This window comes from Meleagris gallopavo, chromosome 2, assembly GCF_905368555.1.
Source record: "Meleagris gallopavo chromosome 2, MGAL_WU_HG_1.1, whole genome shotgun sequence".
Classification (NCBI taxonomy): domain Eukaryota; kingdom Metazoa; phylum Chordata; class Aves; order Galliformes; family Phasianidae; genus Meleagris; species Meleagris gallopavo.
Window position 1 is genome coordinate 90220248 of NC_139405.1, and position 26765 is coordinate 90247012.

The 26765-nt window shown below is 37.8% G+C and overlaps 1 protein-coding gene across 4 annotated transcripts in view; it reads right to left on the bottom strand.

Annotated features, from left to right (window-relative positions):
• Positions 1-26765, bottom strand: part of DLGAP2 (DLG associated protein 2) — a 454788-nt gene that overhangs the window by 21789 nt on the left and 406234 nt on the right. For all 4 annotated transcript variants that reach the window (XM_085217936.1, XM_085217937.1, XM_010707780.4 and 1 more), the window contains 3 exons: positions 13888-14231; positions 3916-4001; positions 2294-2709 (listed from right to left, as the gene is read on the bottom strand). In XM_085217936.1, coding sequence (XP_085074062.1) covers positions 2294-2709; positions 3916-4001; positions 13888-14231 — 846 coding nt within the window. The remainder of the gene's footprint in view (positions 1-2293; positions 2710-3915; positions 4002-13887; positions 14232-26765) is intronic.

Genomic DNA, 26765 nt, shown 5'->3' on the forward strand with positions numbered 1-26765 from the left:
TTGAGAAAGATCTCTTGAAATGAGTACATATGATGGAAAAGGAGTCTGTCATGTTTGACATCCAGCTGAAGATAAGCATCTGACTTCACTTACGCTATACAGACCTCTTCTGCAGTAATTTCTTTAATCTATAAAGGAGGTGAGAGTGTTCCCTCAAACATGGGTAATTAAATTGTCTTGGTTAGGTTAAAACAGGAATTGCAAGAATCCATTTCAGTATCTCTACATCAAGGAACTGCCCTTTCTTTTTCTCTTAGAGGGTCACTCTACAAGTAAGGAAACATTAAATCCTAATTCTAGGTTAAAAGGATAGAGTCTCAATAACTACAAATATTAATAAAAAATTACTGAGGCTCAATTTGTCTTCATGTCCCACCCTTTGTGTCCTTCTGAATTATTTCCTGAAAAAAATAATCTTCCTAACTGTTGCAAGGTATTTTAGGGTATTTCTGGAGTGCAAGAGCATAGATAGCATATCATGTGGAGGGAGTGTGGGTCTGGATCCGGGAATTGGTAGTCAGCTAAAATCAGCTTCTCCAGCTTTTCCTGACATAATACACAGACAGCTGCATATTTGAGAGAGCTCCACTAGCTCCCTACCTATGTCTGTGTGCGAATTTCCACTGCTCACTTCGTGTGATTGCAGATTTGATTGGGGCTGTGCATGAGGAAGAGCTTGGAAAGAAAGGGGGTAGCAAAAGTCCAACCTTGCCTGAAAACAGCTGGCTGGCCTCCTAGGGAAAGAGGTGGTTTAACTGTGATTCTCCCCTTGTTCCCCTAATAATCTTAATTTTTTCAAGGAAATTAACGTCTTGCTCTTCAAACTTCTGCTTCTGATAGCAAGCACTGATGTGCCCAACACCAAAAGCTGGTGCTTTGGAACGCTTATTGGTGGCAGAGCATTTAGCAGTACGAAGATTTAGGGGAAAGGAAAAAAAGATGTATATGGTAAAACTAAACGTTAAAAAATAACTGCAGTGAAAGTAATTTTGGAAATCCTAACACATGCGAAGCAAAGCAAAATATTTTATTGTTAGTACTTAAACAGCACCTTAGAGGGTATTAAAGTCTTCACATTCTCAGCTCATACCTGCCATAGTGAAAATGACGACAAAAACCTAAACTCAAAAAAAACCTGGATGCTTAAAGAAGAAAACAACCTTATGATCTCTGCCACACTAAAAGCTATGCTGTTACAAGGCAGACTTGCACAAAAAGCAGTGCAGAAATATGACTGCAAATGAAAATGATGCCATAAAAATGCAGGTGTTCTGTCCTTTTAGAAGGCCAGTGAAAGAAACAGAAATTGGCCTTTTAGTGACTATGCAGGTCTGGCCCAAGCCTCAAGGGCAGATCATAAGCAAGAGCTCGCTGAGGGGGAAAAACAACAATAAGGAAAGTATATTCAGAGATTATATGTGAGATTTGTGAGTGTAGGAAAAGATGCTACTAAGAAAATTGTATATGAACTAATTTGTGATTTGAGAAAAGCTGAGCTGAGACAATAATTCAGCTGAGACAATAATTCAGATTGGCAGGGATTGAAATATTTATAAAACTAAGACCGGAGAACAAGGGTAATTGACCTCAGAGGGAATCACAGGGAGCTGGCTACTGAGTGCTAGGACCACTTTGATATATTACCATCATTAGTGCTGGCTTGGATCTTGTTCCAAAATAGTCTACATTATTTTTCATTTTTTCCCATCACTTCTTTCAAGGTGTCCACAAGAAGTGAGAAAAATAATGATTCTTGACAAAATTATAATAAGAAAATGCTACTGAACTATCTGAGATTGTAGAAGTGCTTTAACTATTGCTCTCTCTTATTCTAACTGTTCCTTTATGATGCATTTTGCTCAGGTCCTTTAAAAGACTTAAAAAGTGTTTAAAATGGCTTCAAAGGAAGAGGCAGATTCTTAGGATTCAGGAAAATGGAACAACAACAACAACAACAAAAGGTTAACACAAGATAAACTTCTGTGTTCTGGCAAATGTTCAAGAACTGGAAACACAGATGTGAGTGGGAAGAATGAGCCAGAGCTGGAGCTACGGAAGGAGATCTTGTCCCACTTAAGCCATATCAGGCTTTGATCCTGTACTTGATGCAGTTATCTCCTCAGCTATAACTCTAAAGACCAGCTTGCACAATCAGCAGCAAGGCTGCCTACATCTAATGGTTCTGAAGAACATCTTTGGTACTGCAAAAAGAGTAGGGAAAAACCACGCACCATCAACGTATTCTAGCAGATAATAGCAAACATCAGTAAGAAATGATGCAAAATGTTCTTACTTTCCTCAGAAAGATCGTTTTCTTCTGCTTCTCTTTCCATTTCCTTACACCATCCCTCCATTCTCTTAGTTTCAGTATGTAGCAACTTCATAAACCAAGAACCGTCCCGTCGACAAGGAGACATCCGACCAGTCTCTACTGTCTCAATGGCTGGCTCCAGCCAGGGCTCTGGTGGTGGAAGGTTTGAGGTGTCAACTGGGGTCCTGTAATCTTCTCTGTAACTGAACAGTCCCTGCGTCCGTACAGTTCTCACTGCGCTGTATTGGGTGGGGGTGCTGGGCTCCGAGTGCTGCTGGAAGGATGAGCCAAACTGAAGTCCCTTGTCCTCCATGGTGATGTGTCCTGGGAAGCCCTCCAGCTCCAGGTCAGCCTGGACAGCTGCTGTCACGCTGTTTGAGCGCTTAAATCGTCCATGTCTTGATGAAGCGGGAAGAAAGAAAAGAGGTTAAATAACACATGAATATATGATGATATAGGGGTGCAGAATAATGCTTCAGCGAATGGCTTCTACTTATATCCTTCTCCTTTATGCTAAATATTTTTTTCTTTGTGCACATCTCACTAAAATAAGACAGAGGTTAACAACATAGAGGAAAAACAAAATGCATTGTGCCATCATTGATCTCAGCAAAGATACAAAAGAAAATCATTTAAATTATCTCTGGAAGCAAATATTGATTTATTATCATACCACATTATTCTCATACTACAAAATACCATGTATCATTACTAAATGAACTGGAAATAACTAGCAGAACTGCAGGGTTGCATCTCCTGGCGGAAGACTGTTAAATAAATGTATAAAAACCTTCAAATATTAATGATCATAATTTGATAAAATCTGAAAATCTGCTAAATTAGGACTTTTGAGAATTCTTTAAAAAAAGAAAAATATTAACTGAAGGTTTAAGAGTTGTTTTGTTTTTTTTTACTTACCTCATAGGATGACCATTAAATGTTAAATTTTTTATTGCGGTGTGCCACAAAAAACATTTGAGAAAAGATTTATTTTAAAAAGCTAGATGGACAAAGAAAGATTATTTGTGAAATCTTTTCACATCTAGACCTATTGTTTCAAATTACTTCTAGTCAATGATGGTAAAAGGCAATTAGCAGTCAAATACTATCTGACAGCTGCCGTGAAATGAGATAATGGTCCCAAGCTAGTACTTAACAGGCAGTGCCTGCCAGGGATAACCTGGTGGGCTGCTACATTGGCTGACAGTGCTAAAGAACCAGATCAGGATTGAACAAGTGGAAAGCTGATTCCAGTTTACGATACATCCTAACCATCGTTAGAAGAACTGAGAAAGCCTAAATCAGCACAAGATCCCAATATACATCTCTTTGTATTTTTTTTCTGAAAATATGAAAGGGTATTAATCCACCACTTCAATTTAAAACTTTTGCTTCTTTCACTCCAATTAAAAACAGTAAAATTAACACAATATTAAACAAGCGTTACGTATTCTCTACGAACTTTGCCAAACAACCAGCATGCAAATAAGAAATTTGGCTTTCTGAATTATTTAGAGGCAGCATTTGCCAGATGTTTGTTATTAACACTGCTTACAAATGTACTTTTATGAAAGATTATATATTTTTGTATGCACTTGAATTACCGTTTTTCATCTTCCACTTGTATTCCAACTGAGTGGTATTCCCGCAGGCCTCTGCTCTCAGTATCTGAATCGGTTGCTGTTTCCACCTAATTCAAGAGAAAAGATACATCTGCAAAGTGAGCACCAAAAAGCCAACAATACCCGCACTTATTTAAAATAAATTAACTTCCCACTCTTACGGCTAAGAAATATCCAACAATAAATAAATGAGGTAAAATTTGATAGGACAAGCGGAAATGATTTCAAACTAAAGCAGAGGACATTAGATTGGATATAAGGAAAAAGTTCTTAACAATAAAGGTAGTGAGGCACTGGAGAAGACTGCCCAGAGAGGTGGTGGATGCCCCATCCCTGGAGACACCCAAGGTCAGCTTGGCCAGGGCTGTGAGCACCTGATCTGGCTGTAGTGTCCCTGTTCTTTGCAGATGGGTTGGACTGGATGGCTTTTAAAGGTCACTTCTGATTCTGTGATTCTATGAAATAAACGAGTGTTCAGCCTGGTACCATTGCTTTAGTGCTGTGTTTTATAAATCTCTGCACAATTACTTCTGTTATGCTATGCAATTCTTTATTTCCAACCTAAGCAGATACAATTACTCAGTTCAGTGGAAGCAGCGAGTAGGTTTGGCCTGGCAGAGCTGTTCTCAGAATGAAGAATCCAGAGGATGGTACCTTTTTATATTATAGTAAAACAGTCTCTCATTATTGTTAATGATTTACAAAATAAAATAAAAACTCAAGTAGCCCCATAAACCTGCAAGTGATAAAAAGAAATGCTGCAATGAAATTTTATCGACAGCTGCGTTGACAAATATAAAGCCATTTAAATGACATGAAGGATGCAGCAGAATCCCCTGTCTAACCTTTTTTAATAACGCGGTTCCAAAAATGCTGTATCAAGCTAGTAATTTATTCATTTTTATTGTATTCCCATCTGAAATACACTCTCTAAAATACATTCACAGTTCAGTTTTCTTCATAAGTGAGACCACATTGCTACTGCAAGTTTCTGTGGGATTTTATATAACATTCACCACCACCACACCGCCCCCAGGTCTCTGACACAGACACAGTGAGTGCCGCAGTATGCAGATCGTATTCTTGGATGAAAGGAGAGCTAGGAAGCAGCAAGTGTAGAATGAACTCTTTTTTGAATTAAATATTCACTGTTAAATTAAAGAATATTACCAGCAAGCAGTTTTTCAACATGCACAATCTATGGATGCAGTCAAAGAGTATATCTGATGATGAAAATAAGATCGTTTTTCCCCTCTGGGAGGAGCCCAACAGCCCTTGCAGCTGTCTCAGCTGCATGGTCCCCATCCCAGCAGCATTTTGGAAGGATGCAGAGAAAATGTGGAAGGTAGGTGAGATGTGAATGTGCATATGGACTCTATATCTGGAAGAAGCCAGCTGCTGGTAACGTCACATTAGATTTTCAAGAAGCAGTTCCACGTACATTTATGTTGAAGGGAATTCCAGCCAGTAATCAGTGTACATTTCTATTTACCTGGCTATAGGTATTGGTAATTTTTATGAAATGCAGAAACCCTTTAGCAAAGCTAGAACTGTTCAGTGTAGCACCACACATAGGCTTGCAGTGGTTACCAGTGGAGTAACTGTTATGGGAAAAAAAACATTTCCCAGCAATTCCATCTATTCTGCATGAATTCGCACTGTTCCCACCTCAGGAATTGCATGGAAGCTAGCTGCAATCACTTGGACAGGCAGCACACTGAGACAACTTTTTTTTTTTTTTTTTTAAGATATCAGAGATTTGGTAGCAGTTTCCAAGATTTGGTGTTGTCTGTATAAAAAGAAAGATCCCTCCCATTATCTGCAGAGAAAAATAGCCTCAACTACAGAGGTAGGTGGTTTAGGAAAAAAACCAAACACACAAAATGCAAAACAGACAAGTTAGTATACTAGTCAAGGTGGGTTTGGCCACCATGTGGGTGAGAAGTTTGAGCTGTGCTTGAAGGGTTACCAGCTTCTGAAAGAACATTGCTACAGGCAGAACAGCCATACAGTCCATTTTCTTTGATCAAGGGATAGCTATCAGAAAATATATCCTTATTTATAGTGTAAAAAGCTCCAAGAGAGTCTCAAATAAACTAAAGAAGTCAAGGCTAGGGACCCCTAGCTCTTTCAGGGTTTTGAGTTAAGCTGGGTACAAATAATCTTCCTCATAGAGAATGCTAATCAGAAAATGAGGTGAATCGAGTGGGGACAAGAATGAGACACACCCAGGCATTTCCCCATCCCTCAGAGAGAAAAGTAGGACAGAAGAATATGTAATTTTTATTATTAAACACAGAAAGCACCTGGCAGTTTGGAAGGTGAAACCAGACATCAAACATGAACAGTTAGGAAAAGACTGGGGAAGAGACTGGGTCTTTTTGCACAGCCTCAAATGGCAATACTTCCAACAAGGTCTAATGGCAGTCTTAAGGAGAGTCACAGTACTCTTGATCATGACTGGCAAGTCTCATAGCATATAAAGGAGGAAAGATATTTTCATAATGAAAGCTCCCCTTCCTCCTTTCCCTTTCCCAGATATTATTGCTAAATGTAACATTGTACAGTATGGAATGGTTTAAGTCAGCTGCCCTGGCAATGTCCCCTCCCCATCTCGCCCATCCTCAACCTCCTGGCTTTCAGGGTGCTGTGCCAGCAATGCCCAGAAATGAGCAAAACAGAAGTGGTATATCAATGCTGTCCTAACAACAAGCGCATTACACAGCAGTATATGGGCTGCTGTGGGGAAAGGTACCTCTGTCCCAGCCAGATCCAGTACTGTCACTACACCTGGGCTGCTTTGGGACACAGTTGGATTCCATAAACAAGAAAAGGTCCCTCTGGAGAAGATCAATTTGGCCATTTAATATTGTTGAAATGAAGCGGGAAAACTGGCAACATATACTTTTCTTCTGTTTTGCATATCAAAAGCATATCTGCTTTTGCCAGCTATGTTGTTTGGTTTAGTAACAGACAGCATGTCTTCGTTTGAGCTCTGCTTCTGAGGTGTGGAGGCTAATTTCACTTTTGTATTTTGGATGGGCTACTGTCTTTCTGTTGATGTAACATGTCCAGGAGCAGCTCTTTTCATTTACCTGTTTTCAAGTGCTTTCTTACTGGTATTTCACACAGAAGTATATCCTGAACAATCTGCCAACGATGCAATTGACACTTAGAATTAGAAACACAGTGGAAGTAATCTGCTCTAAAAATTTAGTCAAAACAAAATTATCAGGAAAATGATGGCCCAGGCATCAAAATAGAAAGGGCATTATTAGCTACTTCTAAATATAAATTGTGCTAAATTATCTTTACCTACAGCTTGCCAAAAGTGACACTGACTAAATGACCTGACAATTGCTTTCATATTTTAATGCTTTCCTGTCCTTACTGCTCTTTGTAACAGCAAGAGAATGCCAAATATTATCTTTTTGTGCAATCTAGGACTGCAAATATTGTAACAAACAGGCTAGATTCAAGTGAGTAGAGGAGGAAAAGTCTTATGTTTGGTTTTATTGTGTGGCTACAGAAGCTTAAAGATGTTTTACTAGATCTGTTATTTTCTACGATTCATTATAATTTTAATACATTGACTCTAAAAGCCTTAATATTTGAAAACTGAGCTACAATCTCAGCAAAATGTGACAAAAGATTTGTCTGTCTGATCATGAGGGAATCTTACAAAGAAAGGGAAATAAAAGAAGTCACCAGAAAATGACCAAAAGCAGAAGAATGAGAGTAGCTCTTACCTATCAAGTTATCTTTCCTCTCCTTGAAAACAAAGAACTAACATCTCCTTAGAAATACGGCCCTTTGTTATCTGAAAAATGTTTTACGGGCTAATAGTATGACATTTACAGTAGGTGTATTGGAGTATTTAGGATAACTTTGTTATTAATTATCTTTCCCAAAGGTAACAAAGCTCTCCGCTGTTTTTGCCACCAACCAGGGAATAGACAATAATATGAAACCTCTGTGATCAGTCACTATTGACTAATCTAGCTCAAAATGTGAAGGTTAAGTACTGGGTACTGGCACTGACTTAGTACAAAATGATCCACAAGCAAATTATACTTACACAAAATTACTCGAATAAATGCAAATTAGTTTTGCAAATAAGTTGTTTGTTACAATCAATCTTGGTTTGTTTATAGGCACTCATTCTATGAAAGGACGTCTGCACTGACTAAATTATTCCTGCAAGCATTTGGTAAACTTTCCTAGCTGATAATTTTTACCTTCTTAAGAGCAATTCTTACTTTTTTTGTTAAAGTGTTATTCTGCTCTTTAACTTAAGGATTTCAGCATAACATTGCAGTGTTCTAAAAATTACATCTTAAGCTTCAATACATACTGTCTCTGAGGAAAGTTCAAAGTTAATATATTCAATACTTAAGAAAAGATATTTTAACCTGGTATTTTCTGATTCTCTCTCATAAGCATCAGTAATAAGAGTCCTTCAGGCCACATTATCTCTCCCCATGCAATTTGAGTTGCATTGGGAAAACAATGGGTTTTCACTGCTGTAGTCTACATGTTCTATAATTAGAATTTAATAAACAATCTCTCTGATGATGCACAGGAATGACGACAATAATTCTTCTCAGTCTTGCATAGGCTTCTCAGTGATAACGAGTGAAAAGAGGAAGAAAATGCTACATTTGATAATAGATCAAGTAAACCCAGTTGTGAATGCAGAAAATCGAATCGGTAAAAAGATCTCATTTGTATGCAGAAAAATGCTTAAAATAAACCGCAGTACTAAAAATTACCTCTTCCATTAACTGAGGGAGTACTTTCATCAGAAAGAAGCATACACTTTTTAAAATAAATTTTCAGAAATACACCAAAATATACCTATGTTTACACACGTATGTGATTTTTTGTCTCACTACAAAGACCCATTCTGCTATTCCAGTATTTCCCAAAAGAATATCTGGGAAAGTCAAATACCTTGCACAAAACAGTTAAGTGCTAACTATGCAATAATATTGTACAACAGGCTGAAAACTTCTACAGCTCTTTTAAGAAAGCACTTTGTGCTAAAAATGCATGCCAGAGTTTAGAAATGGGATTTGTGTCAAGCCAAGATGAGATAGTAACAACAGAGTAACGCACACAACAGTGATTACTCATAATTTTTTTGGTGCATTTAATACTTTCTGGCAAATTGTTCTGCACCAACAAATGTTCTGGAAAGTGGCATTCGGAGCCTTCCCCACTTAGAATGTCTCATTGTGTTAAGTGGCAGTTAAAAAAAACAAGCTACACTAATCTGTGAAAAGAGTAAACATAAAGATAACTTTAAAATAACCATAGCTGTTTTCTTAACTACAACTTGAACTGCTAAGCTTTTTAACAAATGAGGATGTTAAAATGCAAGCACTGGCTGGGAAATCCACTAATGGAATAAGCCTGTGAATTCTGACTCATATATATACATGGGTCTTTAAACTTAAGACCAAAGTTTTTAACTTCAAATGTCAAGTTATGGCCTCTTACCAAGCCCAGGACTTCAGACACTTATCTTCCACAAAAGTCTGGCATGTATTTTAACAGGATCTCAACAATTTTAGGATAACCTCTAAAACTTTGGATTGTTTATGATTCAAAGACCGGTGAAATAATGGGAATATTTCTTTTGATTGATATGTGTACACGGCAGAAGAGCACTAGCAAGAATTTTATAACCGAAACAGTACAAAGAAAATGTAGATGTTCTTCTCTGTAAGAGTGCCAAGTACATGTAGAATGTTATGCCTTAAGGGGAAGTTTTAGTTTGGGGCTTTAGTACTTCTTAAACAAAGATTTTAATAGAAGATGATAATGACATTATTTATTTATCTATACACAAACATATTCATATATAAAATTGTCTAATATTTATTATGCAGATCATCTTATGACACAAAAAAAATTAGATGGCTAATTGTTGCACTAATTCTACAGAATAAAGCTTTTGATTTATAAGAACTTGTTAATAAAGAAAATTGAGGGGAAAAAAAACAACACCCATAACCCTAGATACTCTGAAGACTGATCTCTGATAATAAATGAAGATAACGGAGTCCATTCTCTACCATTAGAGAGCTTCTCCACAAATATCAAAGAATCATAGAATCATAGAATGGCCTGGGTTGAAAAGGACCACAATGATCACCTAGTTTCAAACCCCCTGCTACGTGCAGAGTCACCAATCACTCGACCAGGCTGAACTTGTCTCCACACTTACAAGATTTATTCCCATATTGTCTACTTGCATGGTTTCTGATTATTTGGAGAAGTCCTGACATCTCTTAAATAAAGAAGAAACAAAGGAAGGCATATTTTGAAATATTTGAAATAGAAAGTAATTTCCTGATGTTTTCTCATGTATTTTACTTAGGTGGCTCTGAAAACAATGCCTCTTATTTATTTCCACTGAAACTACAACAGATATCAAGAACAGAATTACACTATTTGATAGAGCAAATTCTCAGCTACAAAGCACTATTTGTCAACATTGTCACCACCATTAGTTATGCATTTTATGCTTTTTCTTCAGCATTGAACCAAAGCCTGTATGACATTCTCATTAAAATCTGCACAGCCACCTGGCTTCTATCTCACACTTTTCTTTTGTATGCACTTTCTCGTTAGATGCCATTTTACCACTCTGCTGCTATCTGTCACATGGCAACAAAATGTAATGGAATATGGGTGGGAATGTTCATCCCCTACTGGCATAACACCAACATCCACCTCTTGATGCCATGGGTCAACATAATAAAACTGGAGGCATTACTTTTGGAGCATCCCTTGTACAACCCTAATGATCTATAGCTAGAGCATTTTTTGAATATGAATCATTAGCATAAGTACAAGGGTATGATAAAGAGTGAAGAATAATCCCTAGAAGTACGTATTGGTAATAACCTTGCTCATGACTTACTGGTTACTCTGGGCAATCTCTACCCTGCATTTTAATTCAAATACTTTGAGAAATCTTCAACTGTCATGACAGAAGACAGGTATGAAGATTACAGTTACTAGTATTGCTTGAGTTTAATTCTTTATTGTATACATATTTTTCAGAATGTCAACTATACCTTTAATTGCAATTTGTTTCAATTTGAGAATCGGCAGTTCTTCTCAAATTCCAGCTGATATATCTGACAGTTTTTAATTTATTTAAATATAGTAGTTAAAAAAATAATTAAAAAATCCAAGCCAACAGCTTTTTGAAACAGCTTTGTTTCTGAAGCTTTTTGTTGCACAAAATTCTCATCCGGTATAGGGCTAACATCCCATGAGATGAGTTACAATGGCTGTTGTTCTTTGTCCTTGAAAATTGGATGCTACTGTCAATTTATAGTAAGTCCAATGCTTTCCTAGTGAGTTGGGCTCTCTGAGCATGTACATTCCAACCCAATGGCACTTCTGTAACACCAGGACTTTATAAAAGGACTTCTGTTCATGACATGCACACTACGCAGACCACATATCCCAAGGACACAGCAGTCCTAGGCTGAGTCTGCAGCGATGCCATGTGCAGCACTGGTCATTCTTTGTGCCTCGCTTTTACTGTGTGAAGTTCCATTGGCAAACATTCTAACATTAATGTGTTAAAGGAATGAAACATCAAAAAAAGTCCACAAATTAACCACCCTGATAGCAAAATAATTAAGGCAAATAAATGCAAATCAAATGCATTACCCTGGCATGGCATGCTAACGAGAAAACAAGTCATTTAGTCAATCAAGGAAATATGCAAATAAAAAACATCCTTTTCTGAGGTTCTTTAATGCAGAAGTCTAGAAGAAATACTTTAGCTGTAATTTGGGGACATAAATTACTATTTATGTAGTTTGCAATGCAGGTACACTACCCTGTGTTTTTATTCTGTTCACACTAAGCGACAATAATATGACAAAATGCATTTTCTGCTTAAAATGCTGCAGAAAGGTATTTTTCACACCAATGTAAAGTTTGAAACTTACTGCAAAAACAAACAAACAAACAAAAAAAAACAACAAAAAAACCAAGCAACCTTAAACTAAAATATCCTACTGGCATGCGGTGTTAAGACTAACGTCACAATTTTAACCTTATCTAATGCAGCAACCAAACAATCTGTACTTCTCACAAGATAACAGCTCATCCTTCTAAGATGCTTGACTGTTTCGGTGCACATCTGAGGATCAGAATTATGGGCCAGGCCTCAGATGACAACTGATACAGAAGATCCGCTGCCTCCATGTAGATTATTGCACAAATGTTTTTGCAGACTACATGCATTTATTATTAAATACATCAAAAAAAAAAAAAAAAAAGAGAGCTGGAGCTGGGTGAAAATTATTGCTCATCACCTGCAGTAAGAAACAGGATGAAGGGATGTGATCAAAGTTCTAGAATTAATTCTTGAAATACCAGGACTGACTGAAGCAATGCACAATATTGTTAAGTATCGCTGCTGCACACAGCTGCTGTAAAGAAGAGATAAGAAGAACACTAGATACAATTCCCTTCTGAAGAGGAAGCTTTAGGTCAGGGGGTAAAAGTTACTAAAAAGGACTTGCTGCTCTTTTCATTTTTTCACAATTATCTTCTAAGCCCCTTCTCCAAACAATTTAGTATACACTAATTACTTTGTAAAACATTTAAAAAATAGTCATCTGCATATTTTACCATTGCTTTTAAATTGAATTCTGCATGAAAGCTAATGCTTTTATGTTGAGAAATGGGCAAGCAGCTTGCTGACAAAGCCTAGGTATTCCTGTCTGTCTAATATGTTCTGGAGCAGTGAAATTATACTGCACTGTGATATTAAAGTTCAATCAGTAGCTATGGATTGCTTAAGCCAAATATTTTTTCTGATTTCATCATGAGATCAATGGAAATGGAATCCCTACTTTTTAAGAAAGTAATAATTATTTCTTATAGATTTCTTCGTAGATGAATAGTCACTCACTGGGCTTAATTACACGGACTATCACTCTCTCCAGATCTAGGCAATATTTGTAACTATGCCAAAACACATGGCATTTCTACTGCAGTTGATCTCACAAAAGTAGAGAGTTTTAAGGCAAAAGTGAACCCAATGATTTAAAAGGGAATGTTCGCATACTTAAAATTAGGAGCAGAGTAGAAACCCAAATTTCCATCCACTCCTGTGTCTCAACTGACTTTTTGTCAGCTTCAACTTTCTATGGTTTTCTATTACCAATTGATAATTCCTAGGTGTTTTAATAAATTGCCACTATGATCTATCCAGTGCTCTCCATTTAATACAAGAAAGACCATGCAAAATCTACACTGGGAATCATTTCATTCACTGAATACAGCGTCGCATGACTGAACTTTCCATAGCCTGCCAGACATTTTGCAAGGTATGATTACATGATGGACAAATGGAGGAATACTCAGAGGCTGCCCTTACTGATGTGAGTTTCTCACAGGGCACCCAGGCCTATGCTGTAAATATATCACTAAGTTTCTTTTTTTTACTTGGTACCCTCTCCCTAGCAGAACATCTGTTACTAAAAGGAGAGCGGTAGGTAGAATTAGGTTCCAGCAGCATCACACATTTTCCAAGGTCAAAAGTGAAAGATAATGGAAAAAATACAGTAAAGAATTTTAAAGTGAACATAATTCTATAAAAAGGACTGAATTCATGGAGGAAAGGAGATGAACATGCTGTTCACCTGTAGCTCTGCAGTATAATTTTCATATCAAGTGCTAATGACAGGTAACCTCCCTAGAGATTTATTCATTCATTTTCTTCCAAGTGCAGCATATCAGCTGAAGACTTCCCTGCACAGCCACTTCGCCATGATGTGAATTACAATTAACGCCAAGCAGCCAGGGGTTGTTTGTTAGATTATTAGAGCCGGTGAAGCTGAATGACTCATTCTATGCTACTTAGAGGAAGAAGGCAAGCAATTCATCACCGAACAGATATTAATGATAGGCTACCTGAATCCCTATGGAGGAACGCCGGCTCTTGAGGAACTCCTCTGCCTTAGTCACCAGGATGGCCTTGTCACTGGTTCGGATGGAGGCACTCTCCGACACGTGGCGCTGGGCAGCTGCAGTCTCCAAGGCGAGGTTCATGGCCTTGTTGCTGTCCAAGCTGTCTGTGGAGTTGTACATCCCTCGCCCATCCTGGGGCCACGGGGACATCCGCTGGGCCCGGCTGTCGTGGTATGCATCCTGGGTGGACTCTGTGCTGCTCTGGGCCGTCACTGAGATCAGTGGCTTGGATGTGGTACGCGGGGGTACCGGTGGTGGGGTTTTTTTGTAACTTGTGTAAGTTACAGCTATGGAAAAAACAAAAGGAAAAAAAAGGGGAGGGGGGGTGGATGGGGGGAGAAGAAATCAAGATTAACCAGATGGAAAATTCACAACATTTTCACTGTAACACTAAGGTTATTCTACTGAAGACAGTGCAACATAGTGCTCCTGGTGAACCTTACTGTTTAGTCAGACATGTATCCATAGCAACATTTCATTTCAACCAGGTGGCAATGGGACTCCCATTACAGAGAAGATGAAAGGGAGTGAGGATATGTGTATCTGTCTGACCCTCAAGGTTGGGTAGGGTATGGGATCTGTGGTGTTGTTGAGGTGGCTCCCCAGTGGATAAAATTGATGAGAAAAATAAACGGAGAGGTTTTTTTCTACTCTCAGTCTGAACTGTGTCCCCGTTATTGATACAGTGCATTAAGAAAGTAATGGCAAGACAGTGGAACAGAACAGAAACTTCTACCTCATGCCACACTTACTCATCTATAAGTACTTCCAGTAGCACTGGCTAGTTGGACAAGAAGCCTGTCTTTTAAAAATATTCATGATTTGAAGAAAATTCAGGTATGGAAATATTTTCATAATATCTGAAAAGCTATCAGATACTTGTACAACAACAAATAAATATAAATAATACCCAAAGCAGTGACATTCTATTCGTAATCCTGCAGCAAGCCTTAAATCCTTAGAATGTACATTGAAGATGGATAGATTTAAATGCAGAGAATATGGAAATGCAGATATAAAAATTGGCCTGAAATACTGAGAGAACTGGATGCAGAACTAAGAATTTTAGCGTGATGAGCAGAGCAAGTCTGAAACCGCTTTCGTGTGGATCCTATCTTGAAGTAGAAGGGCCCATAAGGTACTCAAGGGAGCTATACAGGATGCAGAATTCAGCCAATATAGCCTTCTTACAAAATCTTTGAAAGTTCATAGAGATAGATATTTAGTGATTAATATCACATAGTTATTTTATCGTAGAATCATAAAATGGTTTGGGTTGGAAGGGTCCTTTAAGACTATCTAGTTCCAACCCCCCTGCTATAGGCAGGGACACCTCCCACTAGGCCAGGTTGCTCAAAGCCCTATGGTATCTTATTGCCTAAGCCCACTATACTGTTTTTGTACTAGTATAAGCATTTCTGTGATAAAAGCATTTTTATTGCAAAGCACATACAATCATAGAATTCATAAAATTAGTGACTGGTACAAAATTGCATATTACAATGCTTTTTTTCCCCACATTCCTGCACAGGAAAATCAAGCCCAGTTCACATCCCATATAATTACAGGAAAGAAAATTATTACCTTTCCCTATATAAAAAAATCTGAAGTAGCACACACACAGAGATCAATATAAAGAATGATTTAACAAAAAGGTTTGCCTTTTTCAGGTGCCATTAAATGCACTGGATGTTGCAAGGATTACTTAGTTAACCTTGGAATTGGGGTTAATTGAGTCCAACAGGGATCTAAAAATGTTCCAGCTATACAGACATGAGCTGATGAGCAGTGAAGTCAGAAGCAGCACCTTTTCAGTTGTGCTGGAACAGGAGGCTACACTTCAGCTCTCTAGAGGGAAGAGGCAGCTTTATGAATTTGCTACCTGGGACTGCTGAGCCTGAATCACCAGGCAAGCACGTGAAAAACTGAGCCTAGAGAAAGCTGTTCTGAAATTTTGATTCTTGATTATAATAAATAAAATGGTGATCATAAATAAAAGAGAGTGAGGGAGAACTAAGAAGTGAAAACCTTCATTTGAAGCACGTCTTGAATTACTACTGATGCAGCTCAATTCTGGTAGAGATTTAAAGAGAGTCTTGCTCTGAGCTAAATTGCTCTACCAGTGAGAGTAAGCTCTTCAGTTTCAGGGATGGTGTGTGTTTTTGAAGTGCAGTTTTATTGTCCTATCGCAAATCTTATCTCCTGTCAGTTCTGTAACCAGTAGTTAAGAAGAAAGAAAAAACCAATATTTTTCAGCCACTTTAGGGAATACAGAAAGCTCATGAAAAAAGGGAAAGGCTGTAAAGTCGAGAAATTAAAACAGTGTCTTATGAGCATAAGCAGTGCCTCTAAGAAATGTTTCCACTAAGTGAGTTGCTGTAATACTGTTCCCTCCCTTCCCCCTGCAAATGTAGATGCAAGTATTCAGAATGCTGTGAACTGTTAGAAACAGAGAAAATGGGATGAAAAGGGTTCAGGGAAATCCAAATATAGAATTTATTTTTATTTATAGCATAAGACAAATTGTCAATGTTATAACTAGTTTACTGTTTTTTTACCAACTGTCTTCATCCAAAAGAATAGCAGAATAATGAAACATATGGTGAATGTGATACTGAAACATCACAAGGAAATGTATCCCTGCTGCTTATCTCTCTTTTGTCTAATTAACATCAATGTGAAAAATGTTAAAATTGTGTGGCAACCCTTCATAGCTACTTAACTTTTATTTACATTTTTTAAAAAGAAAAATATTTGAAAGTCTGAAAGTCTGTGAAGAAACTGCATACATATTCGCTGTTAAATATGGCAGAAAGAAATCTGATTAATTTCTAATTTTAATTTCTTCATTGAGATCAAATATTGAGAAGAGAATAAAAAAAACATCTCTGCACAGTTAACAAGTTCATATCTGGAACAACAGTTTCAGAATCACAGAAATCTGGGACTAATTGGAGACTAACAAAATCAGGTAAGGGGATGGAGGCATGAATTTGTAAGGCAAATCTTAACACCAAATTCTATTTGTTTCAATCACTCAAGTGATTCCAAAGAGTAAATTAGATAACTTAGATGAATAATGTGATCAAGACTGATCTTAGATAAACTGGGTATGTGTTAGTGGCTTAAGGGATAACTAATAAATTAGGAGAGTGCTACAGGAGGTAAGTAGCCTACTACTCCATAGGTTACTGGTAATGCCTGTTCTTATGACTCTAATAAATAACTGTCTAATGGTCTGAAACATGAAATTTTATGTCACTTTCAATTTTTATTTTTTTTTTTTAATTTACGATTAATTATTACATCAGTGAGTGTTTCTGTTATCCTGTAGTGTCTTTTTGGATGTGCTTCTGGAAGTCATAAGCATCATACACTATACATTAAAAAAAAAAAAAAAACAACAACACAACAAACAATTCCTTTTCCTAATAGGAAAGGAAATTCCTTTTCATCCTTCATCCCTTTCTAATGCTGAGGGAGAGGAGCTCCTGTCAGCTTTGCATGATTTGCAACTTTGCAAATTTTATTGGCCTTAGTGGTTTATTAGTTGGAAGTAAGCACATGAAGCCTGCTTGATATTTTGGTCCACCAGCCTACAAACACCACAGTATCTACCCCAGCACTGAGCGCAGTACCTAAATCCATCTGGGGAACTGAGGCAGGAAACCAAAGTGGAATAATGAAGATGGAGATGAAGGATGCTTGTCTCCAGTCACAGAGGGACAAACTGGGAGTCAGGGCCAGCACAACAGCTGGGGAGGAAATACAGCATGAGAATGGGGAAGCAGGAGGGCAGAATGCCTTTGTATGACTTTAGACTGATTTCAGTTGTGGACATCAGCTTAAGCAGAGCTTTGTATTTTGATATACATCAGTCCTGGAAAACATCAATCCTGGGTAATCTGTTGTTTCTTTGGCTCACAGAACCTGACCTGAGATTGCTGATTTTGTTACTTTTTATCACTATTCTCTCAGTAGGCTTGGTGGGCCCTGCTGATATTTCACCAATCCTGCTGCTGAGAAATGAGGCTCAAGCAAAGGAAAGCAGCACCATTCTGCTACACTGTTAATCAATTTGTAATATCTGCAGCTGCTCTGAAATGCAAAGATAAAAAGAGAAGACAGAACAAAACATATCTTTTTAACATTTAAACTAAACACAGAAGGAGTTACGAGAAAGAAATTGAATTTTCCTTCCTGTTGTATTCAAAGGCTGTCTTAATATAGAAAGCAGAATTTATTTTTTTGCCTTGTTTAATAAAGCAGGAAAAATTATTTTTGGAGATCAGAAGATACAGTCTGTCTCTATCTGTTAGCTAATAATTGTCAACAAAAATGATAAAAATGGTCAAAAACATTCTTCTAATTCTAACTGTAAGGATATTTCAGACTCCATTTGAACCAAAGCACTAACTGTTCAGTCACTTGCTCGACTTCAATATAAAGAGGTGCAATCAGCTCCACTGGATTTTCCTGTATGCACACTGCATAAAGACAAACGGAGAGAAAACAAAATGTTCTGTTCTGTTGCATAGTGGGCCAGAAAAAAATGAAGGTGAAAACCAATTTCCTGATAATTCTTAACTAACTTGAAGTTTTCATTTAGCTGATACACCTGAAAGCAGAATATCCTGCTGAATCTGCGCGGCGTTTGACTAAACCTGTGTTAGGTTGCTGTTGCTACAGCCATAGAAATAAGTCAGTTTCTTGGTCCATATTTCAGTGCAAACACAGCTTGTGTTAGAAATAAAATGATTAAAATCATTCAGTTCAGATATAACTTCAGGTTATCCATAGAGATTCTGAGACAAAAGGCAGAAGTAGAGACTTGATGTGTCTGATGAAATATCAGTGGCTGTAGGTGACATTCAGAACACCTTTCGAAAGGCAGCCTTTTAATAAATCACTGCTGTTGGTCCATTTACCAGATATAATCACCTGAGGGGTTGTCACAAATCAATATAACCACTAAGCACTTAGTCAAAATAACATTATTTAGGCTGAGATCACAAAGTTAACTGGATGATGAATTTACATGAAAGCACCATCAATTAAAGGGAACAGTTGTCCCTTATGACACACGGCAGGAGTAAACTAGATTTTCTGTTTTGTAAGGAGGTTTATTCAGAAGGAGGATAATTGCTCTGCAGGGAGCACAGAGGGGCCCTGGAGGCAGAGCTCCCCAGGGCACACTGCTGCAGGCAGCCTGGGCCTCTCCAAGGGGAATGCCACAGGGGATCCCAAGCTGATGCTAGGTCTCCTCCTTCACACAGAGAAGGTGAATGCTAGCCCTGAAATCATTTCAGAAGAGAAAAAAAAAAAAAAGAGTCCTTCTTGTAATGAAGGCCTGCAACTAAATCTGACGATGTACGAAAAGATTACTCAGCTGTCAGATAGCCTTTCGACTACTCTGAACACTGTTCTAGCAAAAGATTTCCACAATCCCAGCTATCATGACTTTTCTTGAAATGCCCTGAAGTCTCTTCATTATGTGCCCTCACAGTCAACAAGACCTCTGATCTAATCCTAAAAAATAAAGATACTTGTGGTTGTGTAACAGTTACTTCTCCAAGAATGATGAACATTTCAAGATCATTAAGAAATCAAAAAGGACTTCTGAGAGAAGGTGTCCCCTTATCCACTGAACAAATTTATTTCTCACTAAGAGAATGAACACTTTGATGTTTTTTCCACTGATCCGTGCAAGTCAAGATCAAGAACACGTGTCCCAGCTGAAAAGAGAGGATGTTGAGATGCACCTTTATATGTGACTACTGTCAACTCCCATTATACACTGGTCTCCAACGAGAAACATAATTAAAAGAATGTGGTGTCAAGCACGTCAGTATAATTTTTACAAAGCACATCTGGCTTTTCCTAAATCTAAACTCTGAAGTGTAAAAAGGGGTTTCTTCCTTGATCAGTTGTACCTTTAAAGTATCTTTAAAATGAGATGATTTGAAAATGCTTAGTTTTGTCATGTGTGGCTTCCAGCTCCTTAATTTTAAGAAAAAGTGATCAGCTGGAATAAAGGGCAAAGGTTGATGTGAATTAGTCTGTTTGGATCCAGTCAGCTATTTTAGATATGTGCCATCGCTGGTCATTTAAAAGACATACATCTTTGATTTGGACTTGCTTTATCTTTTCAATATCAGAGCAAGATGTGCTCAGGCTCTACACAGAAAGAAATGTTTTGCTCCATTACCATGCAATGCTATCTGAACATAAATGCCAGTCCTCCAAAATAGTACTCAAACAGCCACTTAATACTTAAATTGAAACAATGGCTGCATGTAAGCATAGGGCAGTTAAGGAAGACAGATCCCATTCTTGTACAATCCTCCAGCTCTTCTCTGCTGCTCCCTGGGAAGATGCACACTTCTGCTTGTCGCTTTGCTAGTGAATGATCCTGCCACTTCTGATGGCTTTTTATGTTCAAGAGTCTCTCCATTTGCAAGGTTATGAGAGAAGTTTTCTGAACTGTAAGGAGATTCGAGCTTTGTAAAAAGAGTCATTAAAACTTACCAATGTTATACTGTGCTTGAAATCCAAGAGAGAATTTTGTTTTAAAATAAATTGATAATTTCAATCTAATCTGTGGCTAATATCTCTCAAACAAAATTAGATGGTTACTTCAGTTGTTACTAAATCTTCCCATTTGTCCTCTTTTCCTGTTCTGCCCTCCACAGTAAATCCTATTCAATATAGGAGCCAGGTATTTCCACTTATAAATGGAGAGAGAATATTCTTATGTTTGCATACCTGTAAAAAATCTGTATCTTGCTTTTCAGATTAAACAGCAAGAAACACCTGAAATATCTACAATGATATTTTTATGAGATACTTTCTTGGACAGACTGCTTACATCCAGATGAGTTTTATCAGCACAGTTTATATGATAGGCTGCAATTTATTTAATATACATAACTGAAAACATTGTCTAGGTGCCAACTACCTAACTTCTTATCCCTGATGGATCATTTTATATGTATTATGTTTAGGTAAACATGAATGTTTTTCAGACATTAAGTACAAATGTTATCATAGTCTCTTGCTATCATGTCTCAATATGATGGTCTCATGTTGCCATAGTCCACGGGAGCAAAGCACTGCATTTATCCTGTGTCAATTTTTTAAGTGAGATTTTATAGTAGCAATTGGTTTTATCATACCTTCAAGACACAGTCAGTATTTGAGAACTACTGAGTAGAATCCATCTCAGCTCACATTAGCCATTTAAAAGACAGAGCAAGTTAGTTTCTGATCTCTGTTCTGGGGACAATTCTACTTGCATCCTAGATGTTTTACTATTACTTTTAACCAGGAAATGACTCACCCTATGCCTGCTTTTTATTTTTATTTTTTTTTACATCAGTCATAAAGGAAGCAAGGATGACCAGCTCAGATCAGGACTCTAATTCTGAAATGCCTAACTGGGTGAGATAAACTCCAGCCAACTATTCTGTACCCATCAAAATGCTGGCAGGATTCTGCTACACACTGGGACATAATGTCTCTTCTCTTCTGGTACCTGCATTCATTGGAAAAGTGGGAGGTTCATCTCATCTGCTCCCCTGTGAGCTGCTGAAGCAAGGTTGTATGGAATTTGCCTACACCAAGGGTCTGGCCAAGTCTGATTTCCTTGCTCCTTGCTACTGCATAGCAGCTAGTAGTAGTTTGGCTCAAGGTCCCTTTGAAGCTCCTTGGAAGTATTAAAAACAAACCCTCTGTATTTCCATAGTTTTTAAATTGATTGCAGTTTTAGACACTGAGCTAGACCATGCTGTTTAGCCTTTCTGAAGCTGTTACTTCAGTCAGTGGAATCAGACCAATTCACACAAATTTGGGATCTGGTCCTTGATGATAACGTACTGTTGATGAGGCAAGATTTGAGCTTCTAAGATATGACTTTTTTTTTTTTAATGTGCTTTTCAAGATGACACGTCACAGAGACACTGCTACCATACGAATCTCATACAAAATGCTGTTTTTAAGCAGTATCTGCTTCTGCAAAATAGAACCTAAAAAATTGAAATTGATTGTTTGACACAAAACGCCAATCAGAATTTACCAGGGTAGGGCAAAATTTCTGGATGAGATATCTTTATAAATCTGTGCGTACATTAGGTTAGACTCAATAATCATAGTAGATCCTTTTAGGCTTAAGTTCTGTATATGCATCTGAAAGCAACAATTAAGTGGAAATGTGACCACTAAATTTGGAAAAAGCTGGAGTCTGAAAACAATCTGCAATCTCCCAGTTAGAACTTGGCGGAGAACAGTATAAAAGGAATTACTGTAATCAAGCCATTCAGTGCATAAGTCATTATCTCCATATTGAGGAAACTTAAGTCTGTAGGAAGCCCATGTTACATAAACGATAAAATCTGTTTTGACAGTGTAATTAATGTTAGTTTCAAAACAGAAATGCAAATCAAACAAGACATCAAGGTCAGAAACTGTAAGGCTTTGCCAGCGTTAAAAGAGATGTGGGCAACACAAACCTCATGGATTGCTGATGGACTAGTTACAAAGGGTTCTATTTTAGATCAGTTAATTAGTGAGAAATTATAGCCTAACCAGCATCCTGTAGATGGCAAAGCAAAGTGCTGACAGCTGTTTTACTCTTCTAAACAGTTCCTATGTGCCTCCGAAATACTGAAGTTGCATTAAAAAGCATAATTTCAGATTTTCAGTTGCAGGAAGGAAAAATACACTTGAACTATATTCCATTTACTTTACAGAATGCAAGTAAGGCTTTTCAGAAATACTGACTGTATGTCACTTCATGAAAACAGTGAGACACAAAGAGATAAAAGAGCTCCAAAGACTAAAAGCTGCTGTTACTGGGTTACTGTTTCACAATGAAAGCAATAAACATTTCCTAAATGTTTTTCAGTAGAACAGAACCAAACCAATATTGCTGCCATTCTACACTTTAAAAAAGTCTCTTTACTTGACCTCCTATGAACCCTTATCACTCAAGTCAAATAATTTCCAGCAGCCTCTTGAAATGCACTCACGGATGTATTAGGTAGGCTTATTGCTGGTTTTGTTTGTATATTGTTTGTATATTTCTATTCCCATTCTTACAGTAGCTCAGTGCTTGTGATTTTCATTAGCTTTCAGTAAGGAATTCCAAACTGAGTAATATGAAAAAAACAATTTGCTCAGTTAACCTTAAGGAAGTGTTGCACTGTAGAATAATTATAACAGTGTGTTACGATAATGGTCTCGCGTTAAAGAATTTAAATGATTACATCATATTGTAATTAAGGATAAATGAACAACTTTAAATGATTATTTTAATCCACAGAGTCTGGACTCAATCCCACAGCTCACTTTTTAGATTGGCAACAGTACAGGCAACTGTCAAATCAAGAAATCATTTTACCCTATTTACAGATGGAGCTGGTACCAGTATGGAAAAAAATACTCATAAAGCTACTTGCAGGCTGCTGGTTCTGTATTTAGGTGCAGCAAATATTGTTGCTGGGTTTTGAGCTCTCAACTCTGCAAGTCAGAGCGCGGCTCTCCGTAAGTCAGTTATTCCTGTTTTCAGTGGGATCAGGATTAATCTTTAGTTTTACCCAATGAGGCAATGTAAATAGGTCTTACTTTTACCTGAGGTGTCTGAAAGTTAGCTAGCCATACTATGCCATCACTGCAGACTATTTTTATAGGCGACAGGGAGAAATAGGAACATCCAGAGGACAACTTATCTCATAAGAGATACCAATCTTAAAGGGGATAAATCACATTTCATTGACTATAATAGGACATTAATGTGACTGCCTTTGACAGCTACATTTTAGATATATGTATTAGGTGGGATGAATTTTTATAACTGAAATTTTATGTTTTTTTCTATTGAGGGAAAGAGACTAAGAGTGGAAATATACGTATTTTTTCTGAACACAGAACAATCCCAGAAGGTTCATTTGTATTTAATATAAGAAAAAAGAAATGCACATAAAAAGTGATGACTCATTGATATGCCCTTGATATTGCATTCACAGACTCAAAAAGCCGAGTGATACTTGGTTACTCACTTCAAACTCAGTCTCTTCCCCAGACCTTTCCGGATGTCCTCTAGTTGCCTTGAAGGATCTACAGTGAGCTTCTCAGAGTGCTCTGGAGTTTGTCTAAACTGTACCTTCCAGTGCATATATTTTAATGGGCTATATATTGACACTAAACTTTACCCCTTCCACATGCTTTAATACTTCATTTATAGTGTACAGAAGTACAGAGCTAATACTGTGGTAGCAGGTAAGTGTAAGACACCTCTGTGTAGGTAGGGGTACTTTGACTGTATTCCTTCTTAGTCAAACTCACCTAAACATAGGTATCTGATACTTTTTTAGATGTCCTAGGTCTTTCTGCCTAGCATGCAGCTGCTTGTCCAAGAAAAAGCAATTCTCTCGTAGGTCCTATGTGGGTATCTCAAATGGTACCACCCATTATCTTTGAAATGAAACTTTATTGACATGGGAACTCAGACAACTAATTTGCATTAAAGCATCTATATTTAAATTACTTGATCTAGAGCCAAATCCTCCATCATTCAGCTAAATTGTCTGGTCAAAGACAAGTTCCTGTGCTTATGCCCTAGGAACGTCACCAGTTTTAGCGACTTTATTTTCAGTGATCCTTAAGTAATGTTATCAAATATCAAGTTTACAAATCACTCTTTCAGGGTAGATCTAAGTCTGAACAAAATTCCATGCACAGAAATGGAGAATTTTATACAAGCTTTGATCAAACTCCATTTCAGAGAGCTCAAAATAGAGGATGGGAGTTTCTGAAGGGTTAACAGAAGTGTGCAAGCATCCCGAGTGGATTTTCATATGAACAAAATAGAGATTTTGTTGGAAGTAAAACCAGAGATTACCAGAGAATTTTTCTCTTTTAATTCTGTATCACTCCACTCAAATATAGATATAACATTATTTAAATAGCAAATAACTTGCTTGGCTTCTGCCATCATGACTGTCTGAATTTGGCAACCTGCCCCTTAGGATTCTATTTTCCTGGAAAAGGCAATTTTGCAAGTTGGGAATAACATCCCTCAGAGAAGAACATTCATAAACAGTGAGAATTAATCAGAACACCCTCACTATGAGATGGAAAAGTAGTGAAAGCAACCAAACTTGCTTCCATAAAAGACTGAAAATATATTTTTGGAAATAGCATTACTAGTGAATGGACATTCTAGAAGTGGGACCCTATGGGAACAAGACCTGCTCTGCCATAAAGGGATTCTACTTTTACTTTGCACACAGCCTTTAAAAGTCCTTGTATCTTCACTAGGACCTGCAGGAGAGGAATTCTCTGGTGGTTGCACAATAATTTTTGGAAGATCGTATGTACTGTGAGGAAGCTAGAAAACAGCTCGCATCCCTGTTGTACTGAAAACATAACAAAGCTGAGGGCCATTTTGTCAGCAAGCAGTCTGGTCAAATTCCAGACAGTTATGCTTAATTAAATTAACTAATGGACCAAAACCTCTGATGGATGAAATATTACATGCAGCTAGTAAAAATTCAGATGTCAGAACTGAAAATGACCTCTCTACAGCCAGCACAGAAAACAATGTATTTCCAGTGCACATCAACATTATGGTTCCTGACATACAGGCATCTATTAAAACCCAGGACTGAACATATGCCAAGCTTCTGAGAAGACTCCTTATAGGTGTCTTTTTCCATTCACAGAGGTATGAAGGAGAATTGCTGCCAGGAGAAGGGTCCTGCCTTTCCTTTTACTGAAAGTGAAAGGAAGCAGTATGAATATTTCAGCTGGTGAAAGCTCACCCATCCTGCAGGCTTCCCCCAGCTGCACAACCACACAGGACAAAACCTCCTGCCAGCATCAAGCTAAATAGATGGGCTGAGCTTTACCTCTGCCACTGCTAGCTTCTATCACGTCAGAAAGGCTTCAAAAACCTGAGAAGTGAATCACCTTCCTTGCATGACATTTTTTTGTTTCTTTTCCACTCCTCTGCGTTTTTTTTTTTTTCTCCCTTTCTCATTCAGAAAACGAAGCTGAGAAAACTCTTTTAAAACTCATCCCATAGAACAGCTTTGAAGCCAAATTCTGCCAAGAAAGGGGACATGGGTGTCCTTTTAATAAAAGAAGAGCCAGCTGTCTAGCAAATCTAATAGGTTATGGAGGAATTATGTCAATCGCAGAACAGCAGGAGCAAGGGAAAAGCAGTCATTACACATTTTTTAAACTAACCATAAACGCAAGACAGAGACCTCATTTTTTATCTTTGCTTCTGCAGATCATCTGTACCAAGGAGAACAAAATTATAAAAAGCTGCTGGCCACTTCTCTAACTGTTTTCATGCCCCATCAGCCTGAAGAGGCCAGACAGTCCCGATTAGCCACAGCCTTTCTCCTGGTCTCGGGAAATCCCACAGTTAGGAAGAGTTGCAGCGGCTTCTTGGCCATCCAAGCTGTTGAGCTTCTCAAACTAAAGACCTTGCGTCACCTTCATCTCAGTGACTCCCTAGGCCACATTCACAATGTAGTGCTGCTATTAAAAGCAGTGCCAGCATAGCATCAGAACTCCAATATATTTAAGAGAATTAAAGACTAATTATTCTCCTAGATACATCCAGAGCAATGAAAATGATGTGTGCATATGCAAGTGTACAACTGGGCTCATTCTCTGTTAGTATAAGATTTATTCTCACAGTATAGGCGCACAAGTTGGCACAGCATCAAAGCATTAACTCAGGATCCTCAAGTGCTCCCACAGATATATGGTATATTTCCTGCAGAGAATTCGAGTGCCAGATAATTCCGTCA